This window comes from Tiliqua scincoides, chromosome 5 (assembly GCF_035046505.1).
Source record: "Tiliqua scincoides isolate rTilSci1 chromosome 5, rTilSci1.hap2, whole genome shotgun sequence".
Taxonomy (NCBI): Eukaryota; Metazoa; Chordata; class Lepidosauria; order Squamata; family Scincidae; genus Tiliqua; species Tiliqua scincoides.
In genome coordinates, this window is record NC_089825.1 from 132,976,021 (window position 1) to 132,997,816 (window position 21,796).

At 45.0% G+C, this 21,796-nt stretch overlaps 2 protein-coding genes across 2 annotated transcripts in view; one reads left to right on the plus strand and one right to left on the minus strand.

Moving 5' to 3' along the window:
* Positions 1 to 68: 68 nt before the first annotated feature.
* Positions 69 to 4,650, plus strand: DAD1 (defender against cell death 1). Its single transcript, XM_066628827.1, has 3 exons — positions 69 to 368; positions 2,256 to 2,391; positions 4,478 to 4,650. Exons 1-2 carry the CDS (start codon positions 125 to 127, stop codon positions 2,384 to 2,386), a joined length of 375 nt encoding a protein of 124 aa, XP_066484924.1. The 5' UTR covers positions 69 to 124; the 3' UTR covers positions 2,387 to 2,391; positions 4,478 to 4,650.
* Positions 4,651 to 12,613: 7,963 nt separating this feature from the next.
* Positions 12,614 to 21,796, minus strand: part of LOC136654109 (T cell receptor alpha chain MC.7.G5-like) — a 108,391-nt gene continuing 99,208 nt past the window's right edge. The window contains exons 5-8 of the mRNA XM_066630985.1: positions 18,186 to 18,443; positions 15,176 to 15,220; positions 14,157 to 14,264; positions 12,614 to 12,925 (exon numbers count right to left, since the gene is read on the minus strand). Of these exons, the coding sequence (XP_066487082.1) occupies positions 14,158 to 14,264; positions 15,176 to 15,220; positions 18,186 to 18,443 (410 nt within the window). The 3' untranslated portion in view covers positions 12,614 to 12,925; position 14,157. The remainder of the gene's footprint in view (positions 12,926 to 14,156; positions 14,265 to 15,175; positions 15,221 to 18,185; positions 18,444 to 21,796) is intronic.

Below are 21,796 nucleotides of genomic sequence, written 5' to 3' on the forward strand. Positions count from 1 at the left end.
TTGGGGTCAAAAAAATGAAAGCTCGCGCGCGCTAGAGCGGGGCACGGCCTTCTGCGCATGCGCCGCCGGAAGAGAGCCAGCGCTTCCGGCCAGCTCAGTGCTGAGGACCTGCGTGTGCGCGGCGATGTCAGGCGCGGCTGGGGGCTCGGCGGGCGGCGGGGCGAGCTCGGTGGGCTCGGTGGTGCGCCGCTTCCTGGCCGAGTACGGCAGCGGGACGCCGAGCCGCCTGAAGGTGCTGGACGCCTACCTGCTCTACGTCATGCTGACGGGGGCGCTGCAGTTCGGCTACTGCCTCGGCGTGGGCACCTTCCCCTTCAACTCCTTCCTCTCGGGCTTCATCTCCGCCGTGGGCAGCTTCATCCTGGGCGGTGAGGGCCGCCGTCGCCATGGCGACCGCTCGCGGGACCGTTGAAAGCGTTGGAGGGGGCGTGGCTCTGCGGTGGTCCAGCTCTCGTGCGGGGAGGGGGCAGTCATCCGAACCCGAGTGTCACCCATGGCAACCGCTTCAGGAGGAGAATGCTGGCTGCTGCTGTGACAAGGAGCATCACCATTGCAAGGGAGGAAGAGAGCTAGAGGGCTGCTGTTGCTCTTCCCTGGGATGCTCTCCTCCCCCCCCCCAATACCAGACCCAGGAGGCAGCCACTGAAAGGGAGTGTCTGTGGAACTCCTTGCCACAGGATATGGTGATGGACAGAGGGATGCTCTTTTTTCCTCTCTCGCCACACCAGACCCAGGGGGCAGCCACTGAAAGGGCATTGGAGGAGTTAGGACGCGCTAAAGAAATAGTTCCTCGCCCAGCATGTCCTGAGTCTGGAACTCCTTGCCACAGGTTGTGGGGATGGCATCTGGCCCAGATGACATCTCAAAAAGGTTACAGTGGAACTGGAGAAGGTGCAGGGGAGAGCAACCGAGATGGTCAGTGGTGGTGAGGCTCCTGTGTTTGGGGCTCTTCAGCCTAGAAAAGAGGTGCCTGAGGGGGGACATGATTGAGGCATACAAAAGGATGCAGAGGGTGGATAGAATGGATAGAGAGACGCTCTTTTCCCTCTTACACAACACCAGAACCAGGGAACAGCCACTAAACTGAGTGTCAGGACAGTTAGTGCAGAGAAAATAATTCTTTACCCAACGTGTAATGAGTCTGTGGAACTCCTTGCCACAGAGTGTGGAGATGGCATCCAGCCTAGATGCCTTTAAAAGTGAATTGGACAAATTGCTGGGGGAAAAGTCCATCATGGGTTACAAGCCACAGTAGGTATGTACAACCTCCTGGTTTTAGAGGTAAGCTACCTCAAAAGCCAGATTTGGGGGGAGGGGCACCAGAATGTAGGTGTCTTGTTGTCTTGAGTGCTCCCTGAGGCATCTGGTTGGCCACTGTGAGATGCAGGAAGCTGAACTAGATGGGCCTTTGGCCTGATCCAGCAGGGCTCTTATGTTCTTATGACAACCATGGGTCTTCTCAAGCCTGGCATCACTTTCTAGTACCAGGGCACAGCCTTGATCAACTGTAAAGCATGTGCCAGGTGGGTGACCTGATTGGGTGTCCATGGTGTCAGGACAGCATCTTGGTAGTCCAGGTTCAAGTCTCTGCAAGCCATATAGCTTCCTGGAAGATCTTGGACCACTCTCACTCTATCTCAGCCTCACCCATCTCACAGGGTTGTTGTGAGAACAGGAGAAGGGGAGGAACTATGTTCAGCACCAGTTATTCTTCCTTCCTTAAGTGGACAGCGTGGCCAGGGTGTTGATGGTGCCATGGAGTTTCAGAGGCTCATCAAAATCTTTTGACTCCAAAATAGCTGTGGTTTCTGTCCCGCTTGCAGGGAGAGGAGAAGTTCTGTTTAATGTCACTCAACTCTGAAAAATTCCCTATCATTCTCCAATTTGGGGGGCGGAAGTGGTGGATTTGGCAGAATAGTGACAATTTTAAAAGTGTTAATTGAGTGGCAACCTTGTGATAATACATTTGTAGAACTAAAATTGCATTGCTCAGATACAAGGTTCTGGCCAACCTGCACCTGAGAATGCAGGACATGGTTTCTTATAAGATAGGTGTAGCAGTCAGGAGGCAACTGGAGTAGTTTCTTTATAATGTTTACCATATGACAAGCCTTCCATCCACCCTGTTTGAAATGCGTATTTGCAAGTCTGAACTTAGTTCTTTATCTTTTAATTATACTTTTTCCTCATTGTGCATCCTATGGTATTTTCACAGGCAAACCTTTATAATGTGCATTTTTTTTTTCTGTTTCTAGTTTGCTTGAGGATCCAAATCAATCCACAAAACAAGGGAGAATTTCAAGGCATTTCACCAGAACGGGCTTTCGCTGACTTTCTGTTTGCCAGCACCATCCTCCATCTTGTTGTCATCAACTTTGTGGGCTGATAGAGGTACAGGTGCTAATCAGGAGTTGTGTTTTATAGAAGAACATTGGGTGATTAATTGCAGTGTAAATCTTCAAATATCAGTTAGTTTAGGGTCATATTGGCATAGCGTGACAAAAGTGCATGTGGCTACACCTTGAGTATCGTCTAATTGACCAACTAGTGGCCCAGTTCTATCTCGCACTGGAGCAGCGGGCTAAACAGCCATCACTGGATCCAAGCAGGCCAGAGGTCTCCTCAGAGTAAGGAGACATTCATCCCCATACCCTGAGTAAGCCCCAGCCAACTCAGTGGGGTTCCCGTGAGTCTGCCAACTCTTTTACTGGCACAGGCTTGAGAAGCCGCATGTCAGGCTTCCAAGCCCTACATGGGAGATAGAAGCAGGAGGCCCCTGCCGGTCCCATCTCCCCACTTGGTTCTTACCTGAGTTCTGCTGGTGGCCTGGGCTCCCACTGCAGCATTGATGAGGCAGTGTAGGCCTCCCCGCCAGCAGTGCTTGTTCTCTGGGTGGTGCAAATGTGTCAGTGCAGAGATCCTGAAGGATTGGGCTGCCTGTCTCTGCAGACATCACAATTTGTTATGTTTTCTCTGTCTTGACTTCTCCCTGCCTTACCATTCTCATACAGTTGAAGCTAGAGAGTAGTTTTGGTCATCACACAGTGCTTTGGGAAGCTGAAGAGAGGAGGGAGACCTGAAGGTCACAATAAGGTTGGGGTTATGAAAATAATTATCTTTACCAAGGGGTGATGTTGCCAATTAGTACCTCAGAGTGCTGTATGCCATTCTGGAATGTAGCTACAGTGTAAGTTTATAGTCTTTGTCAGTGCTTTTTTTGTGGAAAAAAAAAGGCGCAGGAACTCACAACTTGTTAATCTTTTATTTATTTATTTATTTATTTTTATTGGAGAAATAAAATATTTTTTATGTGCTTCCCCCCTAAAGATGAACTTACTTCTGAGTAGACATGCATAGGATTGGGCTGTCCATTTCCACATCCCCTTCCCCCTAGCTACTTTTTCTACACATGGGGAAAAATACTGTACAGGTGCACTTGTAGCATGTAGTATGTAGTGTGGCACTACTTCAAGGAGAGGAAGCAGTGAATGGATTCAAAAAAATGGCTTACATGAGTTCCATGTAGTAAAATTACTCTAAGCAACTGTGGGAGTAAGAACAAAAAAGGAATTCTTACATGAAAGGGGTCCTTAGGTGCACATAGAAACAGCTATTTTTGCAAACAAGTGATTAAATATGGTTTAATTCAGGTATCAGAATACTCTGTGTCTTTGGGAAGGCGCTTGGCATGCAATTGTATGTTCTCTGCTGCCCTGAGCAGCTGCTGTGCATTGCTGGAGAGGAACTGCAAATGCTGGCTGGCAGAGGGCATGCTTGTGGGGGAAGGATGAGGAGGATCTCTGGCAAGGCTGGGCAGCAAGTTGTACACACATAGAATCCCTTTTCACCTGCCCTTAGCATGTGAAAACGGGTGCAGATATATATTTCTGCCAGGATTAAGAGCCCAATCCTAGGTATGTCTACTCTGAAATAAGTCTCGTTCTAGTCAATGGAGCTTACTCCCAGGAAAGTGCCTAGGATTGCAGCCTAAGAGCCCAATCCTATGCATGTCTACTCAGAAGTCCACTTTAGTGAATGGGGCTTACTGTGGATAGGATGGCAGCCTTAGAGTCCAATCCTGTGCCTGTCTACTCTGCCTCTGTTTTGCTCCCCCCTCCTGGAATGCCTCCAAAGGGGAGGGGCCCCTGCAAAAAGGTGCCGGAACTCCATCCCCCCGCGTTCCATTAGAAAAAAAGCCCTGGTCTTTGTTGTGAATATGGATGGAAGAGACGAATTGAGCACTGGGTGGAATTACCAGCCAAGAAGGTTTAATTCCTGGGTCAGTAACCTTGCTGCCTTGTCAGTCACTCAAAGCTCTGGTTAGCCTTTGCAGCATGAATAGTCTGAAAAGCTTACATGTGAGCTTTTAGTATGGAAGACCCTTTTGGGATAATAAATCCATCATTTTTCCCTATTTTCAAACATAATTTAAATGTTTATTTATTTATTTATTTATTTATTTATTTGCTTCTTACAGGTTCTGAGCTCTTGTTTTCAGAAGACCCTTTGCCTCACTGAAAAGGCACTCTGTGCATCATGGACACTTAATTTGTTCCCTGGTGGGAAGAGGACAGAGATTGGAATGAGTCTGTGAACTTGAGGGCCATTGCCTTTCACTTCCATGATCGTCAATAAACCATTTTTGTTAGATTCTTGTATTTTCTCTCTCAGTAATAAGTGGTGCAGTGTGCCTGATTTCTTGGGACTTGGGGTGAGATCATTTTTCCATGTCTTTAACCGTGAAAGGCATCCTGGAGAAATTCCTTTAATGTTCATCATAAGTTTTCATGGACTAGACCCCACCTTATCAGATACACACACACTTATAGTAGCACTTCCTGTATGTATGGGTGCAGACAAAGAGACAGCTCCCCTTCCCCCCCCCCAAAAAAAAAAGCAAAAATGGAGTCAAGAACTTTGAAGTGAAGGTGGTGCAGTTGGTGCCAGCAGTAGAGAAAGCAGTCACTTTCTGGCCATGTTGAATTAACATTAACTTACATTTTAAGGTACTGAGGCAGAAACAACTGTTTATTAGAACTTATATAGGCAACCTAGACTTTCTGCCAAGGGGACCAAATGGTCATGGAATGTGAGAGGTATAGTGACGGTCCTTGGGTCCTATTATTCATATAGGAATAGTCATCCATAGTATTTCTTGCATTCCATGGCTAAATGTTGTGCCTGATTTCATGTCTTTTTTGGCCCTCTTGATGCATTTGTAAGCATGTCTGTCTGCTTCTCTGTAGTCATATGTAGCTCTTCATTTTTGTTGTACTACTTACCTGTTAATCTTTTATCACCTGGATGACAATGATAAAAGCTAGATGCTTTAGAAGCCAAGTGTTTCATGGCAGAATCCTGCAGATGTCTGTTCAAAAGTAAGTCTTACTGTTTTTAATAGGCTTAGTCCTAGGAAAGTGTGTATAAGATTGCAGCCTTTAATCACTTGCTGGTTGGATGAACAGGAAAAGGAGTGGAGGTGTGTCTGTGTGTAGTTGCTTAGAGTCAGATTTCATTTCTCACAAGTAATCAAACAAGGGTTTCATGACAATGCTATGATGCCACACTTACTTAGTTCAGTCTAGACATGTGGTTCCAGTTGATTGGCTGTACATGCCCTTGTTCGTTTTTTTTCCTTCTCAGTTGATTGACAATTCTAATTTCTTTCCTTTTATTCTGCTGCCATCTGGTGTCTGGTTCTGTGAGTTGCCATTTATCAGCCTTTATGTCATAACTATATAAATTTCCAGAAATAGTTCTGCCTCAAGTTTGTGAAAAGTGTACCAAGGACTCCCGGAAATAAAACAGATGCTTCTTCATTTAGGTCTTGATATTCAAAGCTCGTGTCTGAGAACCTTGTAATCCTTGGTACATGGGTCCTTGTGCAAACATGAATTCAATTCAAATCCCACAATCACTATGGATTCTGATCCAGTCCAAACATCAGTACAGTACAGTTTTCACAGGACTATCTCGAATTCACTCACAGTAGAGTGGCCCCTTAAGCTTCTGGTTCAGCATTTTTCCCTGACGTGCTCTGTTTATTCATATATAGAGATAACATTTGCAACCTATTTCTTTTGCAATTCATTAATGTAAATGCACACACCCCAGGCAGCAAGGCTTTTATTAACAAGGCAAATAATTGTGTCCTCCCTGAGAGGCGATATGTTAATAAAGGCCTTGATGCCAGGGGGAGTGTGCATGTGAGAGACAGATAGTGGGGGAAAGATGTAGAGGCGTATTCAAGATAGCCACAGACCATTTTAGGAACCTGTGTTTTTGCTCAAGGGCAACACATGCTTAGCACATATTGTTACTATGCAGGGATTGAAAGCTTGTGGGCACTTCTTAGTGAAATCTATTAACCAAGTAAGGCCAAATCTGTAAGCCCCCATAAGTCTGCACATCCTCGTTACTTGCAAATACATTCGTTCCTTTGGCATAATTTATTTTGGATTAAATGTGCAACTTTGCATATAAGACTAATTATAGCTACTGGCCTAGATTGTTTTAGGAGAGTATTAGACAAATATTGTAATGGAGGGTGGAGTTGACAATGGCTGTGAGCCACAATAGCAAATGAAAGCTCCATATTCTGAGGTACTAAACCACTGAATGCCACTTCTTGGGGGTGGGGGGGGGAACTAGCTGGCCAGTGGGAAATGGAGAGTAGATGTGTTGTTTAACCCAGCATGACCTTGATGTACTTGGGTTCCAGAATGGCACCTAAGTGAGACCCAAGGCTGTGGATACAAACTGTACATACAGTTTGCTGTATGCTGTACGTATAGCTTTAGAAGGTTAGGAAGGTGGTCACTGATACCTTTCCCCTGCCATGTGGACCCCACCAAAACTTTCTTCCATAGACTTGGGGGGGGGGGTGTAGATCTGCATTGGTACTACTTGGCACCTGGTGATTAAATGGACAGAATTTGCCAAGACAAATACATGAATGTGACCCATTCAAAAAGGGGCAGGAAATTGGCTTGCTCCTTTTCTCACTTCCATCTTGCCCACAACTGAAGCAGCCGCAAAGTTATTCTTAGTTCTGTTAGTCCTTTGGTGGTGGTATAGATAGCTGCATTTTTCTCCCCCATCGTTGCACCTGAAGTTCAGCTGCTAACTTTGTGGTCTCTGTCTCTACGCCAGCCAGCCCCTTCTGCACCCCGGCTTGTGGTATAACGACCTCTCCACCTCCCATCCTTCCACATGTGCTTGGCCACGTGTCACCACTTTGAAGCTCCCCACTGCTTTTGACAAACAACTGTTTTCTAGAGGAAATGGTTTCTGCGGAAAGAGCTTCAAACGCTGCCCTAGATAAGTTGCACGCTTCTGACGTCACGGAAGGGGAGATGGTTGGCTCTGACCCATTTGGCTGCTGACACATTTTCCTCCGACTACCTTGCTTATTTTTTCCTGCCTTTTTGTCTAGCTGCTGCGGTGGTGGGGGTGACAGAAAAGATATTTTTGAGAATTATTGTAAACAGCAACATTAGAGGTTGAGAACACCTGTTGGAAAGTGCTTAAAATAACTGCTCTATGTTAAGATTCTGAGCACCTGTGAATCAAGTCTTGGCCTTTGACCTGGGATGACTGAATTGCAAAGCCTCATTCACCGACTGGCCTGGCCCAAGTCACTCTCTGCCTTGCACCCCAGTCCTAAATGCAGTTCCTCAGAAGTAAATCTCAAATACTGGTGAGCAGATGTATTTCTGTTTAAGGTACTCGAACCAGCTTTAGAATGACCTGGAATCTGGTGACACGAGCATGGTTTTTGAACCTTTCAGCAGTGGGGTTAGAAAGAATTTTGCCCAATGCAGCTTTTCTCACTGCGCCATGCCAAATTATCCCTGCCCAAATTGCCTCTCTTAAAAGCACTCAGCCCTGATTTCTGTTGCATTTGATCAGTTGGTACAGTTTAAATTTCCATTCTGGAGAACAGTAAAAAATAGCCATCTGCAAAGAGTAAAGCTTAGGAGTCTGCAAGATCTTGTAAGAGCTTGATAGAAGGAATCTGCTCGACGTTTGTGCTGCCCTTTAGTGTGTATGTGCTGTATTGGACACCTCACTTCTTGTATCCCTTGTTGTTTCCATCTCCATGTTTGCAGTATTAATAAAGAGGTTTGGTTTGAAGACCACATAGCCTTTGACAGCCTTCTAAACTGACCAGAATAACACGCTTCTATTGCAGCAGTGTGAGGGCAAATGTGGCCTCCAGCCATAGGAGCTATCTCTGAGTCCACATGTGGCAACCTCTCACTGTTGATTATGCCTAGCCACCATTCTCCATGCAAAGTGCTCTTGGTGTTTGGGGGATTCTTCTGGACCAGCAACTTCTAAGCAGTCTGTAACCCCTGACCTTTTTCCCCATCTCCTATACATGAACCAAGATGGTAGAGTTGTTTGGGATTTGGACAGAGCTGGAAAATCCAGGTTCAAATCCCTGCTCAGCCATGAAGCTTCTTGGGAGACCTTGGGCCAGTCACTCTCAGCCTCACCTACCTTATAGGGTTGTGAGGATAAGAGGAGGATGGAGGGGATTATGCAGGGGATGGACAGAGTGGATAGGGAGATGCTCTTTACACTCTCACATAACACCAGAACCAGGGGACATCCACTAAAATTGAGTGTTGGGATAGTTAGAACAGACAAAAGAAAATATTTCTTTACTCAGCGTGTGGTTGGTCTGTGGAACTCCTTGCCACAGGATGTGGTGATGGCGTCTGGCCTGGATGCCTTTAAAAGGGGATTGGACAAGTTTCTGGAGGAAAAATCCATTACGGGTTATAAGCCATGATGTGTATGCGCAACCTCCTGATTTTAGAAATGGGTTATGTCAGAATGCCAGATGCAAGGAGGGCACCAGGATGAGGTCTCTTGTTTTCTGGTGTGCTCCCTGGGGCATTTGGTGGGCCGCTGTGAGATACAGGAAGCTGGACTAGATGGGCCTATGGCCTGATCCAGTGGGGCTGTTCTTATGTTCTTATGAGGAACCGTGTAGATCACCCTGAGCTCCTTGGAAGAAGGGTGATATAAATATGTGAAAAATAAGTGCTATGCAGTTCTGTGGCATCCTTTCCCTTCCCTTTGCCACTCAGATGGGAATTCTCTGGGTACTGCTGAAACAAAATTGTTGCCTGCACAACTTGTCTAACAGCATTCTGTTTCTTTTATAAGCAGCAACTGCCTCTCACTGCTAGCAAAAGTTTTGCCTGCTTGATTTATGCCTTTCATTCAGTCAATAAAGGTGCAGGAGCCCTGCCTGGAGAAAAGATGGCAACCTTGTGCAACATTTTTGCAGGGCTGCAGACAATGGTGGGCTTGTGGCGGTCTTGACCCCTTCAGGGATGCATGTGTTTTTTGCTGAGTCAGGGGATCTGCAAGGGCTCTCCAGGCTTTAGGACAGAGACCATCCTTAGCCCATCCTCAGAATTCCAAGAAAGGAAACTGGATTCCTCTGTTTCCAAGGCCTGTGTGTCTCCCCCCCCCCCCAACTATGATCCCAATCTCAGAGCAACTTTGTTTATGGAGATAAACAAGGACATATGCAAGCAGGATTCTACAGAATTGCCCCTTGAGATGGTTTTCTTAAAATTAGTTGGCGCTGTTCAAGTTCATTCTCATTGTATTTCACAAGTAAATTGAACCTTATCTCAAGCTTATAGAAGAGTGGGTGGAAGGAAGGAGACAAAGCCGGCCTTTCTTCCTCCCACCCACTCCTTCTTAAGGTCAGGGGCAACAAGCGAAAGCAGTGAACACAGTTTGAGCTACATCTGTATTCTTTTTTGCATTGCCTCCCCTATTCACAGTGGGGCATTTGTCTCAAGTATGCTTTGAGTCACGGAAGCCGGCAGGCTGGAAGAAGAAAAATAAGCTCCCAAATGAACCTCAATGATTCCTTGCAAGCCACCTTGCTTTAGCACAGCGGTGTCAAGCAGAAGGCCTGCAAGCCAAATGCAGCACCCAGAAGCGATTTATCCGTCCCTGTTTATAATTGGGCTCTCCCAGCATGATAATGGGGATGTTTCATATCTTGAAAATATGAACGAGAGTTGCACATTTTCTCTTCTGTCATTTGCAGCTAATGAGGTTTGAGGTGAGAACAAAATGCTCATTTCTGGCCATCATCTGCTGAATGATGTCACTTTCTGCTGAATGATGTCACTTTCGGCCCCAAGCAGGCACAGTGGATGCTAACTTTGGCTGTCTATCTGAAATGAGTTTGATATCCCTGCGCTAGCATGCCTGTGCAAAGGAATGTGTGTAGAAGGGCCATGTGCAGAGTGCATTTCGTTCACAAATAATCCCCACCTGGCCTCACCTCCCCACCATTTAGAGTTATTCTTAAGGGACTGAAGTGGGCCTCTTGTTCAGGAAAGCTGAAACCTCAGAATCTCTGACAAAGACTATGGATAAACAATACAATCACCTCAAGGCGAGATGATAATTCATAGGACAGTTTGGATAGTTTTGCTCCATTAGGTGACATCTCCTCCTGTTCTGCCTCAAATTCCTCAACTCCTTCCTGATTTGTTTTCATCCTGTCATCATTGCGTGGTGCTTTGTACAGTTACGGCTGGATCTTTGCAGGACTGAACAACAGATGGGGCACAACAGTGCTGTGTGAGTAAGCCCCACATCTTCTCACCGCAGAAAGAAAAGGTTATGGGGCATGGCAGATCTCAGAGAATGTGAGAAAAGATAAACCCTGTTCTTGATACTAAGACACAAGCAAAGAGGGCAACCTGGATATGCATGCAGTGCTTTAGTAATCACACATTTTCTTCTAGAAATCTGTCCAATCCCCCTTTAACTGCATCTAGGTCAGATGCCATCACCACATCCTGTGGCATGGAGTTCCACAAATTAATTACTCGCTAGATACAAAATTTGTTTTGTTTTGTCTCTTCTGCTGCACGGATGAGGGGGTGTTTTGTTGCACAGTATTGGAGATTCTAGGTTAGAGGGTGTTGCATGGGCAGCACAATTCTGTCATCTCTCATTTTAGCAGCAAATTACTGGTACTCAGCCCTCCCCCGAGCATGATTCAAAACTGTTGAAGCTTATGCATTCAACATATCTTAAGATTGGTGTGCATTTCAGCAAATATTAATATTAAAGGTGTGTTCTTTGTCATTTGATAGCACTGTCCTTAAACCTATGCCAGCTTTAAAATTTGAGATCTTCTCAATGATAACCATCTTTGCCTTAGTGGATGAAGTCCAGCTGGATAATACATTCCAGTATTCCAGGTTTATCTCCAATCCTTTCATCCTTCCCATTAAAAGCTCATGTGAAAGTCACAGACTTCTTTGGAATCAGAGCACTTTTCAGATGCTACTTTTGAAAAGGAATTCAGAATAGCACATTTCCACAACTCCTTTATTGCCATTCCTTCTGTTGTTTAGAGGCCTTTCGGATAGCTCTGAAAGGCTATCTGAAATAAGGATGTATCTGCATTAGACCACTGCACTCAAGCAGTTGTGATTTTATGTTTCTGTTGATTGGAAGCTGCTACCCAGGATAGACCTATCCTCTGTTCTGAATGCAGCATCACTCTTGGATCACTGTGGAATCTGGGACCTAGATGAGCACTTGGACACCTGGCACTTAAATTCTGGTTAAATGCTGAATTTAAGCTCAAGTTAAAATTTAAGCTAAGATTAAGGTGAAATGGATTTAAATTTAATCATGTCAGATGTATACAGAATATTTGTTTACTGTTTCACATGTACATTCAGTGGATGTTCCCTTTTCTCCCCATGGACTGTAAGGTCTCACCATAAAATGGCCCTGAAAGTTGTTAGCTCTGACTGAAATTATTCCTGGATATCCCCCCCCCCCAACATGATGTAATGATATTAAACCCAGGAGGACCTGTGTAAAATCTCCAGGATTGCTTTTGATAGTCACCTGGAGTTCACTGTTGATTCCTGGAGGGGTGGTAATCCTAAACCTACATTCATGTTTAGGAACATAGGAACAGCCCCACTGGATCAGGCCATAGGCCCATCTAGTCCAGCTTCCTGTATCTCACAGCGGCCCACCTAATGCCCCAGGTAGCACACCAGATAATAAGAGACCTCATCTTGGTGCCCTCCCTTGCATCTGGCATTCTGACATAGCCCATTTCTAAAATCAGGAGGTTGCATGTACACATCATGGCTTGTACCCCGTAATGGATTTTTCCTCCAGAAACTTGTCCAATCTCCTTTTAAAGGCATCCAGGCCAGACGCCATCACCACATCCTGTGGCAAGGAGTTCCACAGACCAACCACACGCTGAGTAAAGAAATATTTTCTTTTGTCTGTTCTAACTCTCCCAACACTCAATTTGAGTGGATGTCCCCTGGTTCTGGTGTTATGTGAGAGTGTAAAGAGCATCTCTCTATCCACTCTGTCCATCCCCTGCATAATGTTTCTGATCTACCCTCCTCTTTTTTTCTTATTTTTTAAAGAATTTTTACCCCACTTTTCTACCACACATTGGGCTACCCAAGGAGGCTTACAACAAGAAAAGCAATTGTCCAGGAAAAGCCCAGAGAACCATGAACACCATATATTAGAATTCAAGAATATATATCTTTAATATTCAGTAAAATACAGAATTTTTGGTAGATCACTTAGAAGACAATATAATACAGAAGAACACAGGAAGTTGATTTGCCATCCCCCCCCACCTTCCTATGTGTTGAATAGTTGCCTGATTTAAAAAAAAAAAAGTACATTCTGATTCCCTTCTTAAGTTTCTTGCAAGAATAAAAGTTAGCAATCTTCACTTGAGCAAATGCTGGAAAATTGTAGCTTGGTTCAGCCAATCTTCTCCAGGTTGGCTTTCAGATGAGGTGGATATAAAACAGGTGGGTGGTGTTGGGGTGTTCTTTAACAATATCTCACTCCCATTGTTTCTATTTCTTCACTTCTGAAATGGAAGCAGAGAAGAAGAAATTTTGGTTAAAAAGGTGCAGAGCCTCTACAAGAACAGGAAACGCCAACACACAAGAACGGCATAGACAGCAGCACAAAATTACATGCAGGAAAGAGATGAAATAGGAAAACAGGCTTGCAGTTACTGGGTTTCTGCTTTTCATTGAAGTTAATCTCGTTCGCCAGATATCTTTATTCATTAATTATAAGAGGAGCCCCCTAAATCAGACCACAAGTGCAATCTGATCCCAGTACCCAGTTTCTAAAGTAGTCAAATAAATGTGCATGAGGAACCCATGTGAAAGCAATAGCCCTCCTTGGAATCTGGTATGCAGGAGTATATTGTGTCTGAACGTGGACACCTCCTTAGCTATTGTATCAATACATTGTCCTCCTTACATTTTTGTCTAATCCAATGTTTCTCAACCAGTAGTATTCATGGTACTCAACTGGTGGTACACTCAGGACCCCCAGACCCCAGCTGCCTGATAGCGAGACCAGCAACACAATGTGACAAGTAGTGGTAGGAGGCTCAGCTTGGTGGCCAAAACTCCAGCATGTGCTTTTTGCACACTAGAAAAAAAGCCCTTCTGTTCACCCTTAGCCTCTTACCAGTGTTTGTTGTATCTTGTCTGGCCTCTCAATCTGGAAGTAACTGGCGATGATATCACTGCCAGTTACTTCTGATGGTACTTCCAAGAGGTGGACCATGCAAAATGGTATGGCAGAGGTCAAATGTTGAAAAATGCTGGTCTAATCCTTATTTTAAAACCATTTAATCCAGGGGCCATCTTCACACCTTGGGCAGTAATTTGATATATTTCCATGACCATTAGTCTAAATGCGATTTCAACCAGTGGCCCATTGATGTGCCACAAAGGTCCACAGATGTGCTGCGGAGTTTGGAGCACAGCGGCTGAAAATCATTCAACAACTCTTCTAGGTTCTGGGTCTCTAAGGCAACTATCTGTAGGCAGAGCCAGTGGACGAAGGAGGACAGACAATTTATTACTATGGACAGTTGCCCTAAAAACAGAGCCGCAGAACCTGGAAGAGTTTTCCATCTATGTCAACCACTGTTGAATATCACTGTTTCAATCACTGTTCTAGGTCATCTTCCAGTCTATGTTTAAATTCACATGGAAAAACTGTGCGCCTGACTGTCTCTATCAAAGCTATTGACCTATTCAGTAAACCTGTCCTTGTCCAATGAGCTCCATGCTTACCTTAGCGTGACCACAGGCGGAAGGTGAGTAATAGATTGACAGCAACACTCTTGAAGAAAATAACCCTCAGTCCCAGCACGGTGAGAGAGAGAAGATTCAATCTCTCATCTGAGGATGAAAAATAAGAGACAACAAATGTCACTGGAGAACAAACCTCTGTATGCAAGCTACTGCTTTATGATGGCCAACTAATATAACAAGTGGGTCCCCCCCCCAAAAGCAGTAATTTTTATAGGCCCATAATATGGGAATCTGGTAGGATTGCCTGAAAGTACATGAGTTTTTTTTTTTGGCACTTTCAACTCCATCCTGATCCAAGGATGCTCAAGGATGCCACAAAGTTTTGGGGACGACAACTGCTGTGGCAGAAGTGGAGGTCTGTGTGCTTCTTCAGCGAGAGGCCCACCCTTACCTGCCTTAGGTAGAGATTAGCGGAGCCACACCACATGGGCCTAAAGCCCAATATATTCCCTGCCTCACCCCTGAAGTGTGCAGCAGCAACCAGTGAGAACATGGTATGATCAAGCCTCACACACTTGCCTTGTGCAATAGGATCTGAAGCAGATGTGGAAACAGCTGTTCCTGACATGCCACAAGGCTCACATAGTGCATGTTCTCAGGTTCACTAGGCTTTGGTTTCTAAAACGTTGGGATGGGTTGGGCCAGAGGGTGGAACCAACAGCAAACTGGGGGATCAGGATGGAGGAACCAAACAGGGAGGTGCGTGAGAGAACAAGTCCTGTTGGTCCGTCATCACCTCCACCTCCTCCTCCTGGTTTTTGGCTCCCCCGCTTTGCTTCTCCCATCAGAGCCTGTGCAAGCAACCACTGATAAAGTGAACGACACAGTGTGTCTCACAAGCAGTCTGTGAAATAGCCTACTAGGGACAAGCTCAGGATCCTTTAATACACACATGTGGACTACAGAGTGCAAATAAGCTCAGCTGCTCGAGGGGCAATTTTCAAGCCAATATTAACAATTTCCCTCCAGGTTGTTGCTTTTATCTCTCTTCTACGTACCTGTCTGAAAACTCATCTGCGTTCCTGAACAGGAATCAGCAATATCTGTAACAAGATGATAATGGTAATTGGTAATAATTAATGGATAATTAATGATGATATCTGCAACAGGAATTTGAAAAAAATTATCCATGAGAAAAAACATAGTATGCAGAAACAGACAATATTTGCACCATATTTTATTTTCCAACAAGATTGGAGGGGGCAATCAATAATAAACTGAATATTTGTCCACTGTGTCATTAAAAAGTGATCCAAACGTTGGTCCATCTATTCTGTTTGCTTTCCAGTACACCCAGTTCTAGCAAATGTTAGATTATACTTCAAATAATCAATTTCATGGAGAGGGAGGCACATGGATGGATCCCAGATGCATATAGGCGATGCAGGGATACCCTGCTAAGTGACTGCATTTGGGGAAATGTTACAGACCTGTACTTTTAACAAGCTACTATGTATATTCTTTGAACAATGACTGTGAATGGGACTTAGTCCTGGGTAAGTGTGGGTAAAATTGCAGCCTAGGATTGTTAAAATTTTTCCTGCCTGATGATGTCACTTCTGAACATGACATCACTTCTGGTGGGTCCTGACATATTCTCATGCTAAAAAGTGGGTCCCAGTGCTAAATGTGTGGGAACCACTGATGGGTTCTAAGCTGTCTGTGACAGATCAGGAGAGAGATCTTGGGGTGGTGGTGGACAGGTCGATGAAAGTGTCGACCCAACGTGCGACGGCAGTGAAGAAGGCCAATTCTATGCTGGGGATCATTAGAAAAGGTGTTGAGAACAAAACAGCTAATATTATAATGGTGTTGTACAAATCGATGGTAAGGCCACACCTGGAGTATTGTGTCCAGTTCTGGTCGCCACATCTCAAAAAAGACATAGTGGAAATGGAAAAGGTGCAAAAGAGAGCGACTAAGATGGTTACGGGGCTGGGGCACCTTCCTTATGAGGAAAGGTTACGGCGTTTGGGCCTCTTCAGCCTAGAAAAGAGGCGCCTGAGGGGGGACATGATTGAGACATACAAAATTATGCAGGGGATGGACAGAGTGGATAGGGAGATGCTCTTTACACTCTCACATAATACCAGAACCAGGGGACATCCACTCAAATTGAGGGTTGGGAGAGTTAGAACAGACAAAAGAAAATATTTCTTTACTCAGCATGTGGTTGGTCTGTGGAACTCCTTGCCACAGGATGTGGTGATGGCTTCTAGCCTGGATGCCTTTAAAAGGGGATCGGACAAGTTTCTGGAGGAAAAATCCATTAGGGGTTACAAGCCATGATGTGTATGTGCAACCTCCTGATTTTAGAAATGGGTTATGTCAGAATGCCAGATGCAAGGGAGGGCACCAGGATGCAGGTCTCTTGTAGTCTTGTGTGCTCCCTGGGGCATTAGGTGGGCCACTGTGAGATACAGGAAGCTGGACTAGATGGGCCTATGGCCTGATCCAGTGGGGCTGTTCTTATGTACAAGGTAACCTCCCCCTTTTCTTCTCACAACAACCCTTTAAGGTAGATACACTACACTACTTTGTCTGGACCATGTCCTTTGCTATAACAGGAAACCTTCAGCTTCACTGCAGTCTCACAAGCTTACCTTACCTGTTCCTGAGTTAGGGGAAAACCTGGCATTCTCCAAACTTTGCTTATCATTGCCAGGTTGATTTATAAAAGTTTAAGGCGAGTTATGTATGCAAATTGCATCTTTGCATTTGTATCTCGCCCCACTTATCATGAGAAAAAAAACATGGTGTAGTGGTTTGGGAGTTGAACCTAAAACCTGGAAGATCCTGGTTCAAATCCCCACTCAGCCATGAAACTCCCTGGGTTATCTTGGGCCAGTCATTATCTCTTAGACTCACCTACCTTACAGGGTTGCTATGAGGACAAAAGGAGGGAGGACATTACATACACCACCCTGAGCTCTTTGGAGGAAGGGGGTATTAAAAATGTGAAAATTAATTTAAAAAAAAAAATGTCTACTGTACAAAAGGAGTGTTTGGTGGTGGTTTGGCTTTTGGGCAGAAGGCATATTTTGGACACATATTGACAGAGCTGATAAATCCATACATTACAATGGAAATAAACCATGCAAAGAACAAATCTTAAATTGCAGAGGGAGCCATGGAGAGGCTTTAATTTTAATAAGCTTCATGGGAGAATGTTTGTTGCAAATGTGCCCTCGAGGAAGGTCTATGAGAGCCTATCCTGAGAACTCCAGGCCTCCCCAATCTCATCCCTCTTCCTACATTTTGACCACAGCAGTGGACTTCATACCCATCACTGGGTATGACGGAGATTCTCTGCCTTCAGGGAATACTTCCCATATCACTTGACAAAGAAACTTTGAATGCCTTTCAGGGACCCCCTAAGATCTGCACTCTGGCACTTGGTCTACTTCATAAGCAGAGCTGGCCAAAACAAGACTGTCGGGACTCATGGTTGCCCCACTGAGAAAACCACCTGGACACTCCCAATTCTCTCCTGTTGGTGCACATTGCAGAGGAAGGACGGCCATGTCATATCCTGGTTAAGCTGGAGTTCTCCAGAGCACAGTTTGAAAGATGCTAAGTTATGATATATCCTCTGTGCCAAGGCAGTCCAACTTTTAATACTACAGGAGGTGCAAGACCTCAATGTCACCCCCCAACTGTACCAACGTGGAAGTAATTGGCGGGGATATGATGATATCACCGCCAATTACTTCTGAGTTCTGAGTTGCCAAGTCACTCGGCAGGTTCAGCTGGCAAGAAGCTGAGGAGGGTTTTTCAATCTCCTTGCCACGTTGTTCTAAAGGAGAGGCCAGAACAAGGGAGACTGAAAAGTTGCTGAAGCAGGAGGAGGTGGTGGGTGATGGGACTTTTTGAGGGTCAGCAAAATAGGCCTCATGGACTGCATGTTGGACCACCCCGCTCTGTACTTTGTAAAACTGGGGACGAGAGGAGGACTGAATTTCAGCAAGCAATCCGACTAGCGGGCACATATTTCCATCATCCGCTTACCTTTCTTTGCCTGGATATCTTCCCCATCATAATTAGCAACGCACTGAAGGTTTTCATTGGCATTTTGCCAAAGGACCGCACCGTAACTGGCTTGATCTTCTACCACCACGACTGAGCTCTCAATTTCCACAAGATCCGAACCAGTGGCGCTCACATTGATGTTGCCCGGGAAATAATCGGTGAAGAGGCAAGCAGATAGAGGATGGCTTTTATTGGTCGACTCCAATTCATAGACAGAAGGTTCGGATTTCTGAAGATCTAAACGAGAAAGGAAATATTGCCAGGAGTTAGTGACTGACTAGTAGTACTGAAAGTTTATATCAATAGCCGTGAAGTCTATGAGAATTTTACAGCAATAACAGGAACTGCATTTCTTTCTTTCTTTCTTTCTTTCTTTCTTTCTTTCTTTCTTTCTTTCTTTCTTTCTTTCTTTCTTTCTTTCTTTCTTTCTTTCTTTCTTTCTTTCTTATTTCTGCCATGTTTTGTGGTCTCCTGCCTCTGGCTGATCTTTAGCATTTTGCTACCAGGGCATCAGCAATTAGGTAGCTTCTAAAGTGCCTTTCTTTCCTTTTTTTTTTTTTTAATTGCTATTCCACTGCTGCCAAGAGCCAGGGCCTGGCCTCTAGTCATGACATGCAGTTGCTAGTTACAGAGGGAGAGGAGAGAAGATGGGGTAGGGACTAGACTTGGGAGGCCACTCTCTTCGCCTTGCTTAAAAAGTGACTACATCTTTGGTTATGCACAAATTTGGCAGACCCGGATCCAAAGAACTCATTTCAGACACCCAAGGGAGGTTTGGACTCATGTTTTCCAAACAGCAGGATGACATCACATGGCAAACATCTTTTTTATAGAATTAAAGATTTAGAAGAGACCCACAAGATCATCTTGTCCAACCCTCTGCCTGTAAGCAGGAAATCCTAGAGCATCTACAACAGGTGACATTGAGCCTCTGCTTGAAGATCTCCAATGAGGGAGAATCCATCACCTTTCTCAGCAATCTGTTCCACTGCTGAATTGCCCTTGTCACCTTTTGAAACCAAAGATGTTTCATAAGCAGTCTGTTACATGGCCGGGGGCAGGGGGGAAGACTATTATTTAAAGCAGGGGTGTCCAAACATTTTGGCAGGAGAGCCACATCATCTCTCTGACACCATGTTGGGGGCCAGGAAAAAAAAGAAAAAAAAGAATTAATTTACATTTTAAAATGTGAATAAATTTACATAAATGAATACATTAGAGATGAAACTCTAACCCCAAATATACCCAGGAATTTGCTACCCTAAGGAAGCAAAATGTGTGTTGGCCTGTGCAATTAAAGTTAACGAACAGAATAAATGAATGGAACAAAATTGTTTTTGTTATTGTAAGCCCTTTAGTTGTTCTGCAAGACACTTGTGGAGATGCTTTTGCCACACGCACGCGCACACACACACACACACACACACACACACACATATACCCATGAGCTTCCTGGGCTCTTTCTCGGAGCAGCCAAGATGTGATAACCAGTTTCTCAGAAGCGCCCACAAACTTCATGCCTCTTTCTGGACCTCAACCCACTGCTGTTTCAGTATGAGTACAATTGCACTATTTGAACAACAACATTGCTACCCACATTGCCTGCTGATCTGTCAGGTTTGACGAGGAGACAATGAGGCTGTCACAAGTGTGCTCCTGAAAGCCTGGGACAAAACTGCATGAGTTTTGCCCCCACAAAGTCTTAAAAGCAAGACCATTTATGCTCCTGTGAAGGATAATCAAATGTTTGAGCTGGAGAAGCCCAAACTCACGGGCAAGAGATGCTGAATCCTGCGGTCTCAGTATATCCGGATGGAGCATTCCAATTCCATGGTACTAAATATGTTCATCATTCATGTTTGTGTTATAGTTTGGTCAAACTATAACATTGTTGCTTTAGGGGAGTGACCCTAGGTTAAGAATAAATGCAGCCCCTAATCCCAGCCTTCCCCTAGTGCCCCATGTTCTACTCCCCAGATATTTAATCTCTTCCTAGAAATGTCTGATCAAAATGTGGCACATACACCAGCTCAAGGTATTGAAAACTCAAGTCTCATCACCACGGAAGTCTCAGCTCAGTCCTGGGAAGGAGAAACATGGAATCATTGGAACCGGAGTCCACTGAATGTTCTCCGGTCTGTGCCTCCCTGTTCTCCATTAATTATAAAGTGTGTTGTATACCTCAACAAGTGGGAAACCCTGGCCTCTGAGCGGCCCACTTGGAGGCAGGCTGTGCAGCATGGCCTTTCCCAGTTTGAAGAGATACTTGGCCAACAGTCTGAGGCTAAGAGGCAAAGAAGGAAGGCCCATAGCCAGGGAGACAGACCAGGGACAGACTGCACTTGCTCTCAGTGCGGAAGGGATTGTCACTCCCGAATTGGCCTTTTCAGCCACACTAGATGCTGTTCCAGAACCACCTTTCAGAGCGCGCTACCAGAGTCTTTCGAGACTGATGGTTGCCAACATGCATGTATTTGCGTGAAATTTCAAAGCAACTGGATTTCGATCAGAACTCTGAAATCATGAAACAATGACTCAATCAGCTTGGTCTGTGGATTGTAGGACACACAGACCATCACATTTGTCAGTGTTCCTCCTTCCAAGGAGTTCAGAATGATGTGCACTGGGAAAGATCACAAAGGGTAGAGTAGCCTTAGATAGCAAAAGTGAATGACTCAGCAATAACCCAGTAGGCAACATGACTGAACTCATATCCAAGCCTCCCTGGGCCAAACCTGACCCTGTATCTGCTAACCAAACAGGTTGAACCTCAGCGGCGGAGAGGCACATAAGTTGGAATGAAAATTGCACATGCTAGAAATACCAGTGCACATGGAACAAGAAGACTTCCTTGGAAATACAGTGAGATTTGTTAAAGGCACAAAGATCAGGTTTTAAGCCCTACTATATCCACACATCAACATGCCCTGTTACAAATCTCTGCCTCTTTGGATGAGTTTTTGAAAGTGTGGCAAGGAAAAGTGGGTTTGGAAAGTGAAGGAAGCCTTAGAACGGGGATCCAAAGATCCAGTGGAAATGCCCAAGCACTTGGGTTCACTTACAGTGAAGGAGCAGGCAGGCAGGACCTCGGGCAGGAGGTCTGGTCTAGAGGGTAGAGCCTCCATTTGCCTGAAGATTAACATCCACAAGGTAACCAGTTCGAGGCCACCGGCACCGTGCGACCTTGAAGCAGCTGGCAAGCTGCAGCTGAGCTGTTCCATCTGCTCGGAGCGTGGGAGGATGGAGGCCAGAATGTTAAACCAGATCGGAGTGTAACACCTTGAATGTAGTGGTTCTTGAAAGAAAAAACCTTCTTTCAATTTGTAAAAATCCCTGCGTGGATTTAATAAGCCTGCCTATGTAAACCGCCTTGAATAAAGACCAAGAAAGGCGGTATATAAATACTGTATATTATTATTACAGTTGCAAGCCCTCCATGCTGCACAGAATCAAGGAATCAGTCTTCCTTTAATTTGTCTCTGAAATTGACTCACCTGGTCTCACTAGCAGCTTGGTGCCTTTACCAAATGCAGTGTTGTAACCTGAGCTTCCATATTTACACTGCAATGGAAGACTTTGCAAGAAGTAGT